The sequence below is a fragment of the Cynara cardunculus genome (genome assembly GCF_001531365.2).
Source record: "Cynara cardunculus var. scolymus isolate 2C chromosome LG 17, CcrdV1, whole genome shotgun sequence".
Classification (NCBI taxonomy): Eukaryota; Viridiplantae; Streptophyta; class Magnoliopsida; order Asterales; family Asteraceae; genus Cynara; species Cynara cardunculus.
In genome coordinates, this window is record NC_037544.1 from 1,242,857 (window position 1) to 1,262,959 (window position 20,103).

The window sequence follows — 20,103 nt, forward strand, 5'->3', positions numbered from 1 at the left end:
AAAAAAAAAAAAATGCAGTTAACTCTAACCTATGTTCTGTTTCAATATTTATTATAATATTAAAATATTCTATAAATTAATTATTTCAATACGATTTTTAAAGAATACATATAAAAACACATTCAACGTTATTGGTACAAACAATTAAAATAATATTTTTTATGGGTTATTTGACAGTTGTCGAATGGTTTGGTGCAAAATGATTAAGTGGTACAGAATGATTAAAAAGCTCTCATGATATAATACAAAATAAAATATAATTGTTTAGTAATTATTTACAATGAAATTAAGATGCTGAATGGTTAATGGAGATAAATGATATAAAATCATTCAGAAAGTTTTAAAACATTTAAAAGACACACTTTTTTTTCCAAACAAGATTCACCTCTCAACGGTTCAGAAGCTGTCTCTTAATGAAACTTTGGTGGTGGGAACAGTGATGAACCTCCATCTAAAAGGTTGTTCGTTAAAGATTTCGTCCAAGTCGTCAAAGATTCTATCACTACAGTGTATACACATATATACATATAGAACACGTTTCAAATACACCATTTTTTGTTTGTACAACCAATGCACCTCTGATCTAAACCGTCCATTTTATTTATTTTTCAGTTTTTTTAATTAATAATCGATAACTATCTTTTCAACCTCATCAAAAGTTGACTGTAGATGAATTAATTGATGGTTAAGATGAGGTTGCATTGGTTATATAAATGTAATAGGTTGCAAAATAAACCACCTTCACACACACACACACATGTATATATATTGAAAATAAAACGATTAAGAAAATAAAAATACAAAAATGCCCTTCAACTTACAACATGTTGACTAACAAAGTTAAAGTCATGAATCATTTTCAAAATAAAGTCATGAATCATTTTCAAACCATAATATCTATTCTATCTATAGTATATTATAAAATATTTGACAAAAACTCTTAAAAATCATTTTTTATGCATGAAATACTATTTATTGATGCATATTACTCAAAATTCAAGATTACAAAATGCATAAGTACAACTTATTAAGCTTCATATTTGAATTCGTGTAACTAACCGTAGATAAATATAATCAAATAGAAGATAAAATTCTCATTTTAAATATATTTAAAACATAATCAGAATAATTATTGAGATGTAACAGAATACTTAGTTATTATCTTTATAAAAATTATATTATCAAACAAAAACAAAATACTTTGTCGTTAAATCTAAATTAAGTTATAATTAAAAAATTGAATTTTAGAAATTCCAAAAAAAATGAAAATTCATATATATATTTTTTAATTTGTATGATATATTTAAATTTACTTGTTCAAAACCACATAAATTCATATTATAATATCGACAAAGACCAAAAAAATAAAATAAAATATTAAAATCAAGATGTATTCAATGCATTACGTGAATGCCTTTTTAATACTTGTTAAAACATAAAGTTGATATTCATAAATTTACGTAATTATAAATTACAAGAACGAAAATGACAATTTAATCCTTAAAATTCTGTCCAAAATTTGAAGATTTATAATTTCTTTTATATATAAATAGAGTAGCGGTTGGAATTTGTATGGAATGGAGGGAGCAACACAGTTTGATGCCTTCTCCTTCCCCTCACTTTCCCCAAAAGAGAAAGTAATCACCAATCAGTCCCTTCGTCTTCATCCATTGCAAAACCTCCATACCCACCGCCATCTCCATTTTTCGCTCAAAACCCTCCGCCATTATTCCATAAAGATTCCTGCTTTTAGCGAATGCATCAACCGCCATTGAAATCCCTAATCTTTGATCACTGGTTAGCTTTATTTCTCTTATCTTTCTACACACACACACATAGATGCATCTCTCTCTCTCTCTCTATATATATATATATACACACACACACATATATATACATCCTTATATGTTCGTATATCACTCTCTGCGTTTTCAATTTTTGGTGTTTCGATGATCAAGATAAGGAAAATGGAAGATTGCCCTTGTTTGTTTTTGTGATGATATCGATCATCGATACTGTATATAACTTAGCATTCTGATTTCAATAGTGTTTCGTGATCATTGCGATTATCGATTTATTAGTATACTTGAATGATTTCTGTTTGGGGGTTTAGTTTTTCAGAAATCTCGAATTCGTTTCCATTACTCGTAATAGTTTAGGATGAACGAATCGAAGAACTGATCATGCTTTTTTAGGGTAACAATTTCAATTTCATTGAAGTTTACTGGTTGAATATTTTTAGGGTTAAGTAATCGAGTGAAGATCCTATTTTGGGGGTTCTTGAAAATGGTGTTGAATCTTCTAAAATTAACTTGGTAATGTTTATGTTTGAAGATTGGATCATGATTTTGTGTTGTTATAGTAGTATAATTTATGGGGAAATCTTTCAATTTTTCTAAATTTAGATTGATATGGATCAGATTGGTTAAATTTTGGAATTAAACATGAAGATTTTGAATATAAGTGGGGGCTGTTTTTTTAAAGTTGTCTGTGTGGATTATTCCTCTAGAAGCTTACTGAATAAGTCACTTTCTATGTTATTAAGCCATTACCAAAGAATCAGTGTATGGTTGGCTGAATAAACTGCGAGTCTCGTTAAGCTGATGAAACTACTAACAGACAGGCCCCTTAGTGATGTTTTTATGTTCATAAAGATTTTGGTTGCTATAATTCTCTTTGCTGTCTGTATTGTAAAGCTGTTATGATCCGTGATTATTCCGTTAAGTTAATTGGTGCTACAAATTGCTAAACGCTTTGAATGTTTTCGGTTTTGTTGATTTAATCACGAATCTTGATATTTTATCGGTTATTTGTCTTTTTAAAGGAAAATTAGAGGGTAGATTATGAGCAACATAGAGATTCAACGTACGTGTGATTGGATTGACGTTATTAGCCAACTGCCGGATTGTATTCTTCATCATATTCTATCGTTTATTCCCACGAAAGATGTCGTCAAGACCTCGATACTGTCAAAAAGATGGAACAATCTTTGGACTTCTGTTCCAAATCTAGATTTCGATGATGCATTGTTGTATGCTAGTGAGATGGACGGTCGGGATCCACCTGAGGTGGCGTGTTTCATGAACTTCGTAGAACGAGTTCTTTTATTGCGTGATGCATCAAACATGGAGAAGTTTCGTTTATCGTGTCGTGTTTGCTTTAACGCGTCGCGGATTCATTCGTGGATTTCTGCTGCTATCATGCACAACGTCCACGAGCTCGATCTTTGCCTCTTTGCCGAAGATCCATCCGTGCTCCCTCGCTCCATGTTTTCTAGCGTATCGTTAACCATCTTGAAGATAGAAATGAATTGTATTCTCGAACTCCCGAATTCCGTCTGCTTGCCGTATCTAAAAATCTTGCACCTTTCTCTAGTTACGTTCATGGATGACGAATCTACACAAAAGCTCTTTTCTGGGTGTCGAATTCTTGAAGAATTGGTTATGCTAGATTGCGAGTGGATGAACTTAAAGAACATCACAATATCTAGTTTGACCCTAAAGCGTTTAACGATAGATGATCTACCGTATTTTGGTCCGCCCGATGCTCCTAGAGGCTGTACGATCGAGATCAATACACCAAATCTTGCATACTTGAAGTATACCGGCTATCTTTCAAACGAGATTTTCTTGTATGATGTATCGTCACTGGTCAAAGCATACATTAGCGTACCGATTCCAAACGAGCGGCAGAAAGAAGTTGTGTTTCATGTTGTTGGTCTGCTCATCGGGCTGCGGAATGTCGTGACTTTGCGGGTATCTAATTGCACCATCGAGGTACTTGGCCATATCTGTCTTTTCACTAGCCGGGGTCTTATTGGAAACAGCCTTTCGTAGTCTATTCAGGGGAAAGATCAGGTCTGCATACATTTTACCCCCTCCCCGGACCCTGTATTCGGGTGGGATTTATAACCTTTTTATAAAAAAATTACAAAAATAACCAAAAAATGCATGTGGGCCTGCCAAATTGTTGATGGAAAAGTTACACTTTGAACCCTTCAAAAATTTTAAGTTACACTTTGAACCCTTCAAAAATTTTAAATTACACTTTGAAACCATCAAAGATTTTGCCTTTTTTTCTTCTCTGATTTTATCATGCTGACTTTCTTGCTTTTTCTTGTTTGTATGCAAAGTCTCTTGTATTAGCAGGTAACATGCTGGTTCATCTTCCGGTTTTCCTGAACTTGGATCGTTTAGAATTGAGCATGGAAATTGGAAATCCGACCGTTGGATCATTGATGAAATTGCTCAACTGCTGTCCAAATCTACGATCTCTTTGTATCACCGAGGTAGATTGCAAGTTTACAACAAAGAGTCTGTTTGTTAGCAGCTTAATGAGACTCGCTGCTACATGATTGTTTGGTAGTGGCTTAATAATATAAAAAGTGACTTATTTAATAAGCTTTAGGGGCCGAGGTTTATGCAGAAAGCCAAGTATTTTCCGAACCTGTCCTTCCTGATTAAAAGCACCCTCCTTTCATCTATGAAAGAACACTCCCAAACAAAAACCTTCCAAATATATACAGACAAATTGGCTATTTTACAATTTGTTGTTATCTTTTGGGTCCCAATGGGATTAGTCGAGCAGCGCACAAGCTGGCCCGGACACCCACAGTTACCCAAAAAAACTAACTCTATTCAAAGCAAGATGCAAATGATCGAGATACTTATATGGTTTATGGTATGCAGGGATTTGGTCATGATGTATGCCTTGATGAAAACGATCTTATTCTGTCGTGGCTACCTAAATGCATGTCGTCCCGCCTTAAAACGCTGGTTATCGGAAACTTCCATGGACATGATTCGGAAATACGTTTTCTGAAATGCTTTTTGCAGCGTGGACTTGTTTCAGAGAAAGTCGATATTTGTTGTTGTGAGAATTTGTTGGGAGATCCGAGCAGGCGAAAAGCAGTCAAGAAAGAGTTGGAAATGATCGCGAGGGGCTCTTCGTCCTGTGTCGTCACATTCTCATGAAACTTTGTACGTATTTTTGGTCTTGTAAGATCGTTTTATTGGTTATATGTACGCATTTTTGATGTTATGCGACTGTTAGTTCTTTAGAAACTAATTACGTTTCTTGATCTTTGATAGGAGTTCTTGGAGATCCGTTTTTGTTAGTGTCGTTTGTTGGTCAGCTGGCTCTACCTTTTTGACGATGGCAGCGAGTGACTTAAGTTTGCCGTGGTTCCTACGTTTTTGGCTCGTCTTTTCGACAGTATGTCGTAGTGAAGGAAGGTATATATGTGTGGTCATTTTGGGAACATTTTGTGGGTTGTAGAGTTTGTTCACATATGGAGAGCTTAGTAGTACATACAGATTTACATATATATGTATATGTATATATCTATATACAGGGTTGGTTCACGTGAGACCAACTTGTTTTCGTGAGACAATTTTTTTACACTTGAAACTTCACAGCAAAACGTTGTGAAGGTAAAAAAAAAGCCAAATCTTCACAACAAAAACACTATAAAGGTTACCTTCACAGCGTTTTGCTGTGAAGTTTCAAGTGTAAAAAAGTGATCTCACGGGTCTCACGAAAACAGTCTAGTCACGTGATCCAAGTCTATATATATATATGTATAAACACTATATATTGTGGGCTGCTCCTGGATTTTGTTTAGCCATACATAGAAGCCAGCATTTTGTAAGATCTTGTGTTTCTAAATTCTGTTTTGGGTTTCTTTTGCTTTGCGAAGTTCTTCCTAATATCTTTACGAGCTCGGCTCGAGAAAATAATACAAGGGTCGAGATCTAATAAATCTTTTCAAACTACTATTTGAGCCGAGATGCTCGTTTAACGGGTTTTTTAGTTAACATTATGACCTGCAATTCGAACTTCATAAGTTCCTTTTAAGGTTCAAAATCGAGATCGATTAACTCGTTTATCGGTGGTTCAAGCTCGATAGTTTTATATTTCAAGTTTATGTAAGGGGTTGTTTGTTTACCTCTTAATAGTTTCATTAAGAGGCATCATCATTAAGAGGTGAATCTTGTTTGACGAAAAAAAAAGTCTGTCTCTTAATGGTTCCAAAACCTATTGAATGATTTTGTATGTAAGGTCTCTCTTAGCCGTTCAACATCCCAATTTCATTGTAAATAGTTACTAGATAATTATATTTTATTTTGCATTATATCATAAGAGATATTTAATCACTTTATATCAAACCATTCAATAACTGTTAAACAGCCTTTAAATGATTTATTGGTAAACGTGTATTTAATAATATCTATGGGAATATTTAGCCGTTACGTTGATTAATCAAAGTTGGTGTATGGATCCATTTAACCACGTTTTAATTAATTAATTGACCAAATTTTAACATTTTTTAAATGTCGAAAAAGATAATTTCTTTTTGATTAAAATCAGTGAGTAATTTAATTGGTTGGTAATATCATATGAACTATTTATTTTTAGTTGGTACATAGTATAAAATAATGTATTTTAACTTTATTTTGTGGGTAACGTACTTTCAGAACTTTTATTTTGGTATCGAAGATGTAAAATTTTAAACATTTAAATACTCGGATAATCGGTTGAAGCATTAACCGGTTACCATATTGATGTGACGAGTGATGTGGTACCCTTCTAGTGTATATATATAATATATATATATATATATATATATTACCGGTAAAAATTTAATAATATTATTTACTTACCGTGTAAGATTTTGGTCTACTAAAATGACATCGTATGCAACAATTTACCCAGTAAGCGCTTAACGTGGTAAGAGTCGTCGCCCTCACTTACCGAGTAAGACTCATTGTTCTTGTCTCGCTTTTACCAGGTAAGATTCTTGGTACTTACCATATTTATCCAATAGGATAATGTGACTTGTTAAACGCTTACCTGTGTAAATGTTTGGTAAACAACCCCTAAGTTTAGTAGGTGGGATGGTAAATGGGAGGTGGTGAATTCACCAATGGAGGCTGGAGGTCAGTATAAGTGACGGTGTTTGGCAGGGGTGAGGCTTCACCAACGATGAAGGTGTTAGTGGGTTGGGAGATGACGTTATCCTAATTATATTTTAGATTTTTTTTATTTAAAATGAGATTTTTATCTGTAGTTAGTTACACGAATTCAAATATGAAATTTTAATAAGTTGTACTTATGCACAATTATATATTCTTGAATTTTTTAAATAATATACATCAATAAACAATATTTCATACATAAAAAAGTGATTTTAATTTTTTTTTATCAAATGCTTTATAATATAGTATATATATATATATATTTTAAAGAATCATACATATAATATATAAATACAATTTTCTTTAATTAAAATTAAAATTAAACAAAAAGCTAAATTGATTAAATTAAACAAAAGTTAACAGGGTTATGAGAAGAGACACAAATCCAAAGCAAAAAAAATGATTATTTCGTTTAGGGGGCTTAATATGAATTTTCCTATAACCACAGGGACTAAAGTTGTAATTTACACAAAAACAAAAGTTTAGTTAAAAGACACCGTAATATAACGTACGGTGGAAAAAGCGGCCGTTACAAAGGGAGAAAAAAGGTATACACGTGGCAAACACTGATAGGATGTTCAATATAGAAAAGCGTAGGCTTAAAGAATCAGCAAGCCTTTGAAGACCGCCCTTTTCCTTCCCTTCCACCACCCTCAGTAATAAATTACTCCACTTTAATATTTTATTCGATTAAAAGTCTTCACAGATCTTTATACCATGAAACTGGTTTGGTGGCTCTGATTTCCAGTTTATATATACATATATATATATATATATATATAGATTGCACCTAACCCCCATCAAAGATCAAACCTTTATTGAAACGAATTTATCGATTTTCAGTCAAAACCCACACTTGATCTTACAAGGGTTTACAGAATTTTGTATAATTTAATCGTACAAAATGATCTGTTCTTTGCAGCAGGCTCAGGGATTCGGTTGTCGTTCCAATGTCGTTACTCACCGGAGAAAACCCCTTGTTCAATTCTCGGTTTTACCATCGATTTCTGTACCGAAAGTACCCAGTTTCTCTGCTGTTTCTCTTTCGAAACCTCTGCATATTTCTTCATTCGAGACGTATGGATCATTGGAAATAGAATCTAAGAGGAAACCCTTGGTTTTCTGCAAAGCATATGAGGTTGATCGACCTGAAGAAGGAGGACTTGAGAAGGTTGAATCAGCAAGAAAAGTGAAGATTGGGTTCTATTTTGCAACATGGTGGTTTTTGAATGTGATTTTTAATATTTATAATAAGAAGGTTTTGAATGCTTTTCCATTTCCATGGTTGACATCAACTTTATCTCTTGCTGCTGGATCTCTCATCATGTTAATCTCTTGGGCAACAAAAGTTGCTGAAGCACCTAAAACTGATCTTGACTTCTGGAAATCCTTGTTCCCTGTAAGTAATTTTGACTTTTTAGGGTTTCATTTCAACATTTTTGACATCTGATATCTGGGTTTTGTGTGATTTGTTCTTTATATACATGGGTTTTCTTTTATTTATGTTTATTTCATCTGGGTTTTGTGTAATTATACTTTTTATACCTGGGTTTTCTTTATTTGTGTTTATTTCATCTGGGTTTTGTGTGATTATACCTGGGTTTTCCTGTAACTGTGTTTATTTAATCTGGGTTTTCCTGTAACTGTGTTTATTTAATCTGGGTTTTGTTTAAATATTGATTTCTTATATGGGTTCTTTAAAAGTTCTTCAAAAGTTCTGGGTATGTTTCTTTTTTGGGAGGGTGTTCCAGACTATACCTGGACCGGCAAACTGTGAAAGCAAGAAATCAGCTTTAATAACTCAGTGGCCACAATTGTGTATGATCTAAATCATGAATATAATGTGTCTTTTAGGTTGCATTGGCACATACAATTGGTCATGTGGCAGCAACTGTGAGCATGTCCAAAGTTGCTGTTTCTTTTACTCACATAATCAAGAGTGGGGAGCCTGCTTTCAGTGTGTTGGTTTCAAGGTTCATTTTGGGCGAAACGTTCCCCATGCCGGTTTACTTATCTCTTGTGCCAATTATTGGTGGTTGCGGCCTCGCTGCACTTACGGAACTAAACTTCAACATGACTGGTAATCGCAAGTCTTTTGTGTTATGATCTATTTGTTTGTTGGGAAATTTAAAATGTAGCAGCTTATGATCTTAACAACATAACCTTTGTTTGTTTGTACACTTTGACCACACTACACAAGCTTTATAGGACACCAGATGTGTTGAAGCTGATAGGTAGTTTCATTTTTAGCCATTTTTTAACCCAAATTCACTTTTTAGCCAATCTTTAAGCAGAAGGCTTACGCATGTGCGTAAGGATTGGTTTTTGGCAAAAACTAAAAAAAAAAGTCCCTACGCATATGCATAAGGATTCCACTTTCTGCTTAAGGATTCTTATTCTTATTATTTTTTTGGCCGAAAACCAATCCTTACGCATATGTGCAAGCCTTCTGTGTAATGATTGACTAAAAAGTGAATTTGGGTCAGAAAATGGTTAAAAAGTGAAACCTATTTGCTGATCAGCTATTTCTGTCAATTTCCTGTCGAAATGGCTTAATAGACAGCTTTATGGGACCAAACAATTGGGCGTCTTATTATGTAAAAGTGCTACAATAAGTTGATAAGATGCTTTTGCACATTCTAACAAGTTCTTAGGGGGCTTTCGTCCTATTTTATCTTTCTACATGACATTTTTTGAAAAAAATGTCTTGTAAAAAGATGTGTTCCTTGTACACTTTTTCAAAAGTGTTCTATAAAAAAGCTAATAGGACACTTTATTTCAGTTGTTTATTTGCATACCTTTTGATTTGGTTTTTCCTTTGAATTTGCAGGTTTCATGGGAGCCATGATTTCCAACTTGGCATTTGTGTTTAGGAACATATTTTCAAAGAGAGGCATGAAGGGGAAGTCTGTCAGTGGGATGAATTATTATGCTTGTTTATCTCTTCTTTCTCTCTTAATCCTTACTCCATTTGCAATTGCTGTTGAGGGTCCACAGCTGTGGGCAGTTGGATGGCAGAAAGCCATCACTGAGATTGGACCCCATTTCATTTGGTAATCACATGACATCTACCTACTACTTTTGCCCAATTGCAATTTGTTTGTTCAATCATAATTCATACAGTCCATTTTGTACCACTAGTTTAGCTAAACATTCATAATTGTGGTAGATAGGTTGATTTTGAGCCAAGGGTCTTTATGGAAAAAGCCACTTTACTCTTTTGGGTAGAGGTCAGGTCTATGTATCCCTAAATTCCACCTTCACGTGGGATATACTGGATTTGTTTGGTTCGGTTTATAGGTTGTGTTGCACTTGATATGAGATGGAAAGATTATATTAATTGGTGCTAACATGCATAACTTATCACGAAAACCACCTCTCTTACCCCTCAAAACCGTTACTTTATCTAGTAAGTCATGTATGGATAAAGTTGTCTGTGTGGATTAATCTGTCTGTCTAGATTGGAAGGACTTTTGTTTGGGAGGGGTTTTTTCATAGATGGAAGAAGCGTGTTCTTAATTGGGAGGGATAGGTTTGGAAAAAACTTGGCTTTCTGCATAAAGGTCATCTCTAGAAGCTTACCGTATAAGCCACTTTCTTTATCATTAAGTTAATACCAAACAGTCACTGACCGAGTAAGCTGGGAGTCCCATTAAGTTCATTAAGCTGCAAAGAACAAAGGATCAACCTTCTTTATTGATATCCTTGTTTCTTTCCATGGCCATTTGAGTAGTTTTTATAATCTTGTTGCTTTCATTTTCTTATAATATGCAGTTTATGCTACTTTCTTTCTTTATTGTTGGCTGAATGCTAAAAATGGTGTCTTTTTGTGGTCTCTATTTTGTTTTCGATAGGTGGGTGGCGGCTCAAAGTATCTTCTACCACTTGTACAACCAAGTTTCGTACATGTCACTTGACGAAATCTCTCCTTTGACGTTTAGCATCGGAAACACAATGAAACGAATATCTGTCATAGTCTCCTCCATCATCATTTTCCGTACACCCGTTCAGCCGGTCAATGCTCTTGGAGCCGCAATCGCTGTCCTTGGAACTTTCTTGTATTCTCAGGTAATTTTCTTTGGTTTTTCATCTACAAACTGGTTTGCATTTTGTTTCTTTCAAGATGAAAGATGCATGTAGTAATAGCAGCAGATTTGTCCACTAGTCTAATGGTCTGTGTTGATATGGACCACATATGGTAGCAAATTTGTCTTTTAATGTTGATACTTGTGATTTTCTGCATTTCCAATATGTGGGTGTTCATGTGTTGAAATCTAGTGGATTTAGGTGGATCCGTTTCGATCCAATCATCCGTTAGATGTAGGATGACTGTATCGGATCGGTTCCGTTCATTTCAACCAGTTATTCATATGTTTTTCTAATTTCCTTAAAAACACATACAAATATCGACTAAAAGCTAACGTTATAAAGTATTATTAGTTATATATATATATATATATATATATATATACACACGGAGGTTCATTTAGGGACCTTAAATATTTTGAGAACTCGGGAACCACCACCTATTCTTTTGTAGTATTCATGATGAATAACCTTGAATTCATCATGAATATTTGTTATGACATTCATCATAAAATGCTACACAAAATAGGTGGTTCTTGGGTTCTGAAAATATTTAAGATTTCTAAATGAACCAACCCATATATATATAGGCACCTGAGACACGATTTTTACACTTGAAACTTCACAATAAAATGTTGTGAAGGTAAAAAAAGCTGAATCTTCACATAACACTATGAAGGTTACCTTCACAGTGTTCTGCTATGAGGTTAACCTTGTCTCACATAATCCCAAGTCTATATGTGTATGTGTATGTGTGTGTGTTTGTGTATGTGTTGTGTGTTTTAGATGGTCATTGGATTTAGATCGGTTTGGTTTCCAAGAATCGACCAATCCTATTTGGATGTTGAATTTTGGATTTGATCATATCCAATTATGGTCGATCAGTTCTAAATGGAGGTGATGACTTTTTGCACACCCTTAAGCTGAAATCCCTGAAGCCTTTTTTCAATGGGTTGTGTTGAAAAGATGGTTTTTGTGGTTTTCAAAAGCGATGAGTTTGAAATTTGGTTTCTTAAAGAGTAGCTATTTTAAGAAGGTATATCTGGATTGTGACAAAGGAAATGTCTGCATACATCTTACTCCTTCATACCCTACTTTCGGGTGGGATATACTGTTTTTTTTTAAGTATATAATACATATATACGGCAAATAGAACAAATAAATTCACACTCCCTTCTCACCTTTGGTGAGGTTTGAACTCTTGATCTCTCCTAGGAGGACAATGACTCACATACTGCTAGGCCAAAGACCTTTTGGTGGATATACTGGTTGTTTGCCAGTGTGTCTCACTATTGTCCTATAGAACATGCCCTCAACTCTTGATGGATTTTATGGTCACAACCGTTTCATTATTATCTCCGATGTTTAAACCATTTCTTATGTTGTTTTTCAGGCAAAGCAGTAAAAGAACGGAGTTCCATGTTTGTACCATAAACGAGAGGCGAAATCTAAGCGTTCGTCTATACGATCTCTCCAAACCGTGGGGTCGAGAGGCAACTTTTTCTTGTGTAGATAATATGATGATAATAATGAAGTTGCAAGTAGTTGCATGCCATGAACACTAGTAAACTTGGTTGCTTTGTTCTTTGAATAATCAAAGAGGCCACAAAGGGCAAGATGAGCATCATCATCTTCATAGACAAAGAGGTTTTATTTTTGGTTTATATTTGAGATGGAAATTCAAAAGCATCTTTTCTCATGCCAATATCTTATTACTGTTTTGTTTACTTCTTAATAGTTCCATTAAGAGGTCGCCTCTGAATTATTAAGAGGTTAATTTTGTTTGACAAAAAAAAAGTCTTAACTCTTAATGGTTCTAAAACTATCATGTGCCTCCCTTAACCATTAAGCGTTCTAATTTCATTGTAAACAATTACCAAACAATTATATTTCATTTTGCATTATATTATGAGAGTCTGTTAATCATTCTGACCACTTTGAGGGTTTTCAACGTAGCTGCATGTTTTTCGCTCTCTAGGCCGAAACCGGCAGCCTCTACACCAATCAATCTGATATCTTTATCGTCGACAAACTCATGAAAGAGCCCCATAGCATTCGACCCTTCACCGACACAAGCAAGCAACACGTCTGGCTTTCCGCCCCATTTTTCCAATGCCTGTTTTCTTGTTTATCTTCCGATTACGGCACGGAACTCCCGTACCACCATCGGGTACGGATGTGGGCCCGCAACCGAACCCAAAATGTAATGGATCGTTTCCACATTGGTCAACCAGCCTCTTATGGCTTCCGATGTAGCATCCTTCAATGTGGCTGTCCCAGAATGAACGCCTTTAACCTATATGATGTTTCATATATGTAACAACACATGTGAGAATGCAATGTTTATACGGTGTTGTTTCATATGTGAACCAAAGCTTGGCCAACGGCATTGTTGATCTTACGTGCACCTGTAGATAGATTTTCTGGTCCTTCACCATCGGGGAGTTTATAGTGTTCCATAAGTTGTTCAGCGAAATAAAGCGGGCTTTTCCCGACCAACATAGTCACTCAGAATGCTATCTAACTCCGACTGCACTTTGCATCAATACTTCAAAGAACTAACAATATGTTGTGAACATGAAACACGAAGTAAGGGGCCGTTTACAAACACTTACCGGATACGTCTTTACCTGCTCAATTTCTTTACGGGATGAGTATAGAAATGACTGAGAATCTTACCTGGTAAGAGACAAAAGGCAAAGATCGAGAGTCTTTAAGTGAGTGTGGTGACTCTTACCCGATAAGCACTTACTTACCTGGTGATAGACATTTACCAACAATCTATTTTGTTGCCATAAATGTTAACCGATAAGGTAAGTGGGAGCGGTGAATGTTGCCGGTAAGCATTTGATAAACGGCACTTTTTATAAACGTTATATTATCTATTTTATAAGACAATTTTAGTAAAAATGCTACAATTCCCTCCAAATTTACCAAACCGGCCAAGAGAATCAGGGCGGAGGACGACCACCGATTGATCATAAACTGCCGCCGCCGCTGCCGCTGCCGCCTTCTCCTCCGCCATTAAATGATCAGTCGATTGTTTGGTCATTAAACACGAAACAGAATAGAATTTGGGTGAACATGACGTAATTTTGTGGAAATTGAGGGATAATTGTGAAGGATAGGGTTTTGAAAAGGGTGAAGATGACGACGGAGGATAGGGTTTGACAATGGCGGTGGTTCCGATGGAGGAAATTGCCATTTTTGAGCTGTTTTTGGGGAATGAAGGCTTAGAAGGTATTTATAGAAAGCAAACCTTTCGTTTGTTGGTCGATCTCATACGATTTCTTTGCAAATATATTTCAAATTCTGTGTTTAGTTCTTTAATAAATGTTTACATAAAATTAAGGATAAATTGCATAAAAAAGTAATATACTTTAACGTGATTCTTATTTTAAATAATATGTTTTTAAAACTTTCATTTTAGTACTTAAGAAGTAAAATTTTAAACATGTAATTATTCGGGTAACGGATTGAAGCATTAACCGGTTATCATGTTGATGCGACGAGTGATGTGGTATCCGGTTAATGCTCCATCAAATAATATTGAGTTGGATACCACATCACTCGCCATGTTAACATAGTAACCGGTTAATACTTCAACTGGTTATCCCGAGTACTTAAATGTTTAAAACTTTACATCTAAAGTATCAAAATGAAAGTTTTGAAACGAAGGTTATTTTTTATTATAAAATAATTAATTTAAAGGACCAAAAGTGTTATTTTTTTCTAGAAAAAACAAAGGGTGTTCTCATTTGAACTTATCGATATCAAACTCATTTCTCTTTTTACAACTTTGATACCGGAATGCTTCTGATTTAACTTAAAAGAGTTCATTAGCAACGCTCGGGTAAAAATTTACTGTTAATGTGTGTAATAAAAGAAATTACTGAGAAGGTTCATTTAGAAATATTCTTGTATACAAAGGCAAAGCCACCTTGGAGTCAGAAGTGATATTGACTCTCATGGGCTGTTTGACAATTGCCGATTGTTTTGGTGCAAAATAATTAAGTGGTAAGAATGATTAAGAGGCTCTCATGATATAGTGAAAAATGAAATATAATTGTTTGGTATTTGTTTAGAATGAAATTAAGGCACTGAATGGTTAACGGAAGCCCGTGATACAAATGCTAAGTTTTCTGACAGAGCCTGACCTCTTAGCAGTTCAAAGGTTACTGACAGAGCCTGACCTACATATACATCAAAAAATTAAGACGTTAAAACTTTACATAATTCTTTACACAATTGCATGAAAAGGTAACTTACTTTAGTTTTCTTCCTATTTTAAGTAACATACTTTCAACACTTTCATTTTGCTATCTAATGTCGATTTTTTGTTTGTTCTTACCTAATGTCAAAAAAAAAAAATCCCACGTCATTTTAGTTTACCTGTTACCTGAAGTATAGGTAAATCATGTACTTAAAAGTTTGAGATTTTACATCTCAGGTAACAAAATGAAAGTTTTTCAAATACGTTATCCAAAATAGGAATAAAACTAAAGTATGTTACTTTTTAATGCAATTTGTCCATTACGTTCTGTCATGTCCCAGTCTAATGTCGCATCGATATAAGACAACAAGTTTCTTATTATTATGTTCGGTCCTTTCCTGTACACCACACACATCATAAGGAACATGTCTAAATGAACTGTATAATATACTAAATCTAATATGCATGGTAAGAGAATCGGGGATGGTGACAAAGACAACTAGACTCGACCATGTGCAGCAAGCCCAAGCCGTCAAGGGCATCAACTAAGCGACTAATCTAATTAAAGAAATGCAGTGTGAATACCGTCATCAAACAAGTGAACAACCAAACTGATTCATATTGTTCCGCATCCTTTCTTGTTTGACTGTCTTGATTTCTTCAGCGTGGCGGGCAATGAGCCGTCTTACTTGACTAGGTCCCAAATCCTTTAGAAAATAGTACGTTTCATTTGCATAAAAAAATCGACATAGGAACCTTTTTTTAGCATTCCTGTACAACGCACCAGAAACCCTAGAACCGGCCTGGCAGGGGTGTGCAATACCTAAATGGTTCGAAATCTGAACGCAAACCTGAATCGAAAATAAGGTGTTTATGAAAAGCCGAATGCCCCGAAATTGGGAAATCCAAAACCCAACTTTTGAAGGATATTTGGGTTCGGGTTAGGTTCGGTTTTTGGCATCCTGACCCACCCGAAAACCCGAAATATATATACATAAATATTTTAAATATTATATACATATATTTATTTATTTAATTATCTTTTAAAAATCCCGAATCCTAGTCGATCATGCTCTTTTTCTAATTTAATAAACCTACTGTCGATTTCATAAAAATCTCTCAATCAGTTGAATTCATCTTCAAAATCGATTGAATATGTGTGTGTGTATATATATATATATAATTAAACCCGAACCCCATCGAACTCAACTCGAAACCCAACCAACCCAAACCCAAAACAACCCGAAACCCAAAATTCAAAGCGGAGACAACAAAACCCACCCCATCACGGCATCGTTCGGATCCCTGATTACGTGCCATGCCCTAACGACCAAGATCCGTGACCTGAGGAAGTGGCAACAACAAAAATACGATAAAGAATTGATTGTAGGAATCGGATTTCGCTATAAAGGAAATTTAAAATTAACGTTAAAACAGGTGCCCCTATCAAACGCCATCGGCCATACATCTTAAACAATCGTGGGTACCCTTCTAGCCGTGTAATTTCCAACGTATGAACAGGAATCGCTGTCGGATCTTGTTTTTGGCTTCTTCCACCTCTTGAATCATCCATCAACACAGATTCCTGAAGTGGGTTTTACAGAAATCATCTTTAAAAAACAGCTTCTTTGGAACTTGTGGTAAGCTTTTCTCCCTGTTCATCGATTAGGGTTTCTTTCATATCTTGTTCTTTGTTCTTTATAATCTTTCAGAACCTGCAACTCACTCATTAATGGAGTTTTTCACTTGTTACAGTATGTACTTATGTGTATTAATCATACTCAAACCCCCAATTTTGGTATTGCAATTGAGATTGATTTGAAGAATGGTGATTAGGGTTTTGAATGTTCTTGTGGGTATTTTACTTTTTGCAATTGAAAATTAGTTTGTTATTGACTTCAATTCACTTCACCCTGTAGTTAATGCCTTTGATTGAGGTTTAAATGTGATGAATTCATCCATTTCCCTTCTACTGACTTGCTTTTATTGAATTAGGTGGATTCTTCATCAATTTTATCAGAAAATAATTATGGGGTTTAATGATCTTGAACACATCAACACTCAATTTTGAAAAGTCAAACACTTTCTGAATCTTGATTCTTTGATACCCTTATGTGTTATTTTACTGAATCTTTGTTTTGTTTGATCGATTTGTTGAACGAATTTTTTTGTGGGACTTCTTTCTTTTGAATACATGTAGCATTGGTGACCATTTGGTTTAAGAATTGTGTTGCAAATTTCGATATCGATCAAGGTTCGTGCGAAAAAGATGGTTCAGAAACTTGAAGACATAAAAAATGGTGGAGGATCGATCAAGATTGGCGCCACGGGCAAAATCAGTGCGTTAATGTCGAGAGAATTGCAATCTGTGGTCAAAGATGAAACACCCAAATCACGAAAACCCACCATTCTAGAACCGAACGATGCTATTCTTGGTTCAAAACTCAAAGAAAAAGCACAAAAAGATGAAGCAAGCACCAGCAACAAGAACAAGGACATCAATGGCAATTTGCCGAAAACCAAACAGAATCATGCAAGAAAAGCTAGTAGAAATCCTATCCTTAATGCCGATAACAATATATCTATAGATGGATCACCGAATGCCAACAAGAAAAGATCTTACATAGTTGAAGTTGTCGACATAAAATGTGGAATACCCGACAAGATTTGGGCGAACCCCATTAAAGATCGACTCAAGAAGCTCACTTTCTCAAAGCTATCAGAAACCAATGGCGTAAACTAAACCTGCAACCTACGAACATCCGCTTTAAGGGTCTTATAACTGAACCCCGGTACCATCTTCGGCCCATGTTTCTCCACGACATCAATAGCAGCACACATTCTTGGTATGAACTTGTGACTTCTTTTCTTGCTTTTGGGGGTTACTACAGATTCTGATTGAGTACCACTTGAAGTTGTTGCAGCCATTTCTGGAACTTGTAAACTATGCTTCTGAGATTGTACTTCTAGCTTGTTGAAGTACTCGATTTCTTTCATCATGAGCGATCCAACGGTCCCCTTTGTCCCAATCTTGACTGGAGTTTCTGAAGCCATTTTTGCAGGTTTCAATGGAACAGTGGTGGCCATTTTTGAGGCCATTTTTGAAGGTTTCATAGTCATATATCTTGGCTGATGATGATGGATAATGGTGGTGAAATTTGAAATCTTGGTCTATTTGAATGAAAAGGGAGGATCTTGTTTGTTTGTTTGTTTGTTTTCAAAAGGGTTTTTGGTGATCACTGTTTTGTTCATGGGTATGCAGTGGAGACATTTAAGTTCTGTTTGGGGGCCTCTTGATGTCCACCTTCTAACCACTCACCACCATATTTCTTTGTGGTAAGATCATGTGATAGGGGTAAAAATGTCATTTTGAATGTGTTGGGAGGCTTTAAAGATGAACTCACCCCCTCCCTAAAGTTGATAAGTTGGGGTCTGTCTTTTTTTGGGTCATTTTGCAATACATATATATCTAGATATAGGTGGATCATGTGACAGGGGTAAATATGTCATTTTGTCAAGAACCTTAAAGATAAGATGTGAATCCAAACCTTTAAATTATTGAAAGAAGAAAAAAACAATTGAGTTGAGTTTGTAATTTGACTGATTTGGTAAGGGGAAATGAACCATTTTGGATAACATTCTTTATTTTTTTAGCCTTCTTTCATTTATAGGTGTCTCAGGTTGTTTGGTTGTTGCTAAATGGTTTGATACAGAATGATTAAATGGTCAGAATGATTAATAGTTTTTCATGATATAGTGCAAAATAAAATATAATTGTTTACAATGAGGTTAGGGCATTGAATGGTTAAGGGAGACCTAAAATACAAAATCATTTGACGGTTTTGGAACTATTAAGAGACAGATTTTTTTTTGTCAAACAAGATTAACCTATTAACAATTCAAATGTTGTCTCTTAATGGAACTATTAAGAGTTAAACAAGCCCATATTTGCAACTTGTAAAATGTAATTTTTTGAATTAAATATGATTTTGACGAGGTCAGTTTGTAAAATTGGTGTGATGGCTTGTGAAATGATCTTTTGCCTTGCGAAACCTTCTTAGTGGCTTATAAAATTGCCAACAAAAACCACAAGATTGGTGTTCGATTGGTTTGATTTTGGGCTCCAAAAGTCAAAAATGCTTATAGGTTTCAGGTTCGAATCTAAAGGAGAAATAAAAATCTCCTTGTTGTCATGGAGGTTCAAATGAGGTGATTCCAGGCTACTCGCGAAGTGGGTGGTCACCCTGGACGCATAACAAGTTGAATATCCAGGTTAATAAAAAAAATTGCCAACAAAATCTTATTTTATTCTTAGAAATTACATTTCACAAAGCAAACACTTGCTAAAATCTTGGATATTTTAGTTCGAACAGTAGAAAATTGGTTAAAAAGTAACCACGTGACTTGTGAGGGCAAAATCTTTAGTTTAGTCAGTTCCCTGTAATAAATATTGGTCAAATGACCATGTTACCCCTTAGATTTTTACTTTAGCATGATACAAGACAATGACTTGTCTAAACAGACGATGTGTAAAATCTCAAATACGATCTGAGTTATTATTTTGTCCCTACAAATAAATGTCAAAAACTATAATTATTGGGTAAATTGACAGAATTAACCAACCCATTTTATATTTTATATCTTAACAATTATTAATTATTTAATTTATATCTTTTAGGGGTCGTTTACTAAACACTTACGTGGTAAAATGCTTAATGCATACATTTCCTCATCGGATGAACATGAGAAGGGTCAAGAATCTTATCGGTAAGAGCGATGAGAATGATGGAGAGTTTTACTCGGTAAGTGAGGATGACGACTCTTACC

General features: G+C 34.9%; 2 protein-coding genes and 1 long non-coding RNA gene across 3 annotated transcripts; all 3 read left to right on the forward strand.

Moving 5' to 3' along the window:
• The first annotated feature begins 1,623 nt into the window (after positions 1-1,623).
• LOC112501033 (F-box/LRR-repeat protein At4g14103-like) lies at positions 1,624-5,321 on the forward strand. Its single transcript, XM_025104670.1, has 5 exons — positions 1,624-1,797; positions 2,825-3,776; positions 4,133-4,288; positions 4,689-4,979; positions 5,091-5,321. Exons 2-4 carry the CDS (start codon positions 2,844-2,846, stop codon positions 4,971-4,973), a joined length of 1,374 nt encoding a protein of 457 aa, XP_024960438.1. The 5' UTR covers positions 1,624-1,797; positions 2,825-2,843; the 3' UTR covers positions 4,974-4,979; positions 5,091-5,321.
• A 2,432-nt stretch (positions 5,322-7,753) lies between these two features.
• Positions 7,754-12,766, forward strand: LOC112501026 (glucose-6-phosphate/phosphate translocator 1, chloroplastic-like). Its single transcript, XM_025104661.1, has 5 exons — positions 7,754-8,376; positions 8,832-9,057; positions 9,808-10,030; positions 10,832-11,045; positions 12,457-12,766. The coding sequence occupies exons 1-5, from the start codon at positions 7,882-7,884 to the stop codon at positions 12,466-12,468; spliced, it is 1,170 nt and encodes a 389-aa protein (XP_024960429.1). The 5' UTR covers positions 7,754-7,881; the 3' UTR covers positions 12,469-12,766.
• Positions 12,767-16,706: 3,940 nt separating this feature from the next.
• Positions 16,707-18,485, forward strand: LOC112501241. Its single transcript, XR_003067437.1, has 3 exons — positions 16,707-16,916; positions 17,477-18,122; positions 18,192-18,485. It is a non-coding gene; the product is annotated as an uncharacterized LOC112501241 (long non-coding RNA).
• The last annotated feature ends 1,618 nt before the right edge of the window (positions 18,486-20,103 follow it).

Coding starts and splice junctions, on each gene's coding strand:
- LOC112501033 (XM_025104670.1), top strand. CDS start 2,844: ATGAGCAACATAGAGATTCAACGTACGTGTGATTGGATTGACGTTATT. Junction 3,777..4,132: donor TATCTAATTGCACCATCGAG/GTACTTGGCCAT, acceptor TTGTATGCAAAG/TCTCTTGTATTAGCAGGTAA. Junction 4,289..4,688: donor GATCTCTTTGTATCACCGAG/GTAGATTGCAAG, acceptor TATGGTATGCAG/GGATTTGGTCATGATGTATG.
- LOC112501026 (XM_025104661.1), top strand. CDS start 7,882: ATGATCTGTTCTTTGCAGCAGGCTCAGGGATTCGGTTGTCGTTCCAAT. Junction 8,377..8,831: donor TCTGGAAATCCTTGTTCCCT/GTAAGTAATTTT, acceptor TGTGTCTTTTAG/GTTGCATTGGCACATACAAT. Junction 9,058..9,807: donor ACTAAACTTCAACATGACTG/GTAATCGCAAGT, acceptor TTGAATTTGCAG/GTTTCATGGGAGCCATGATT.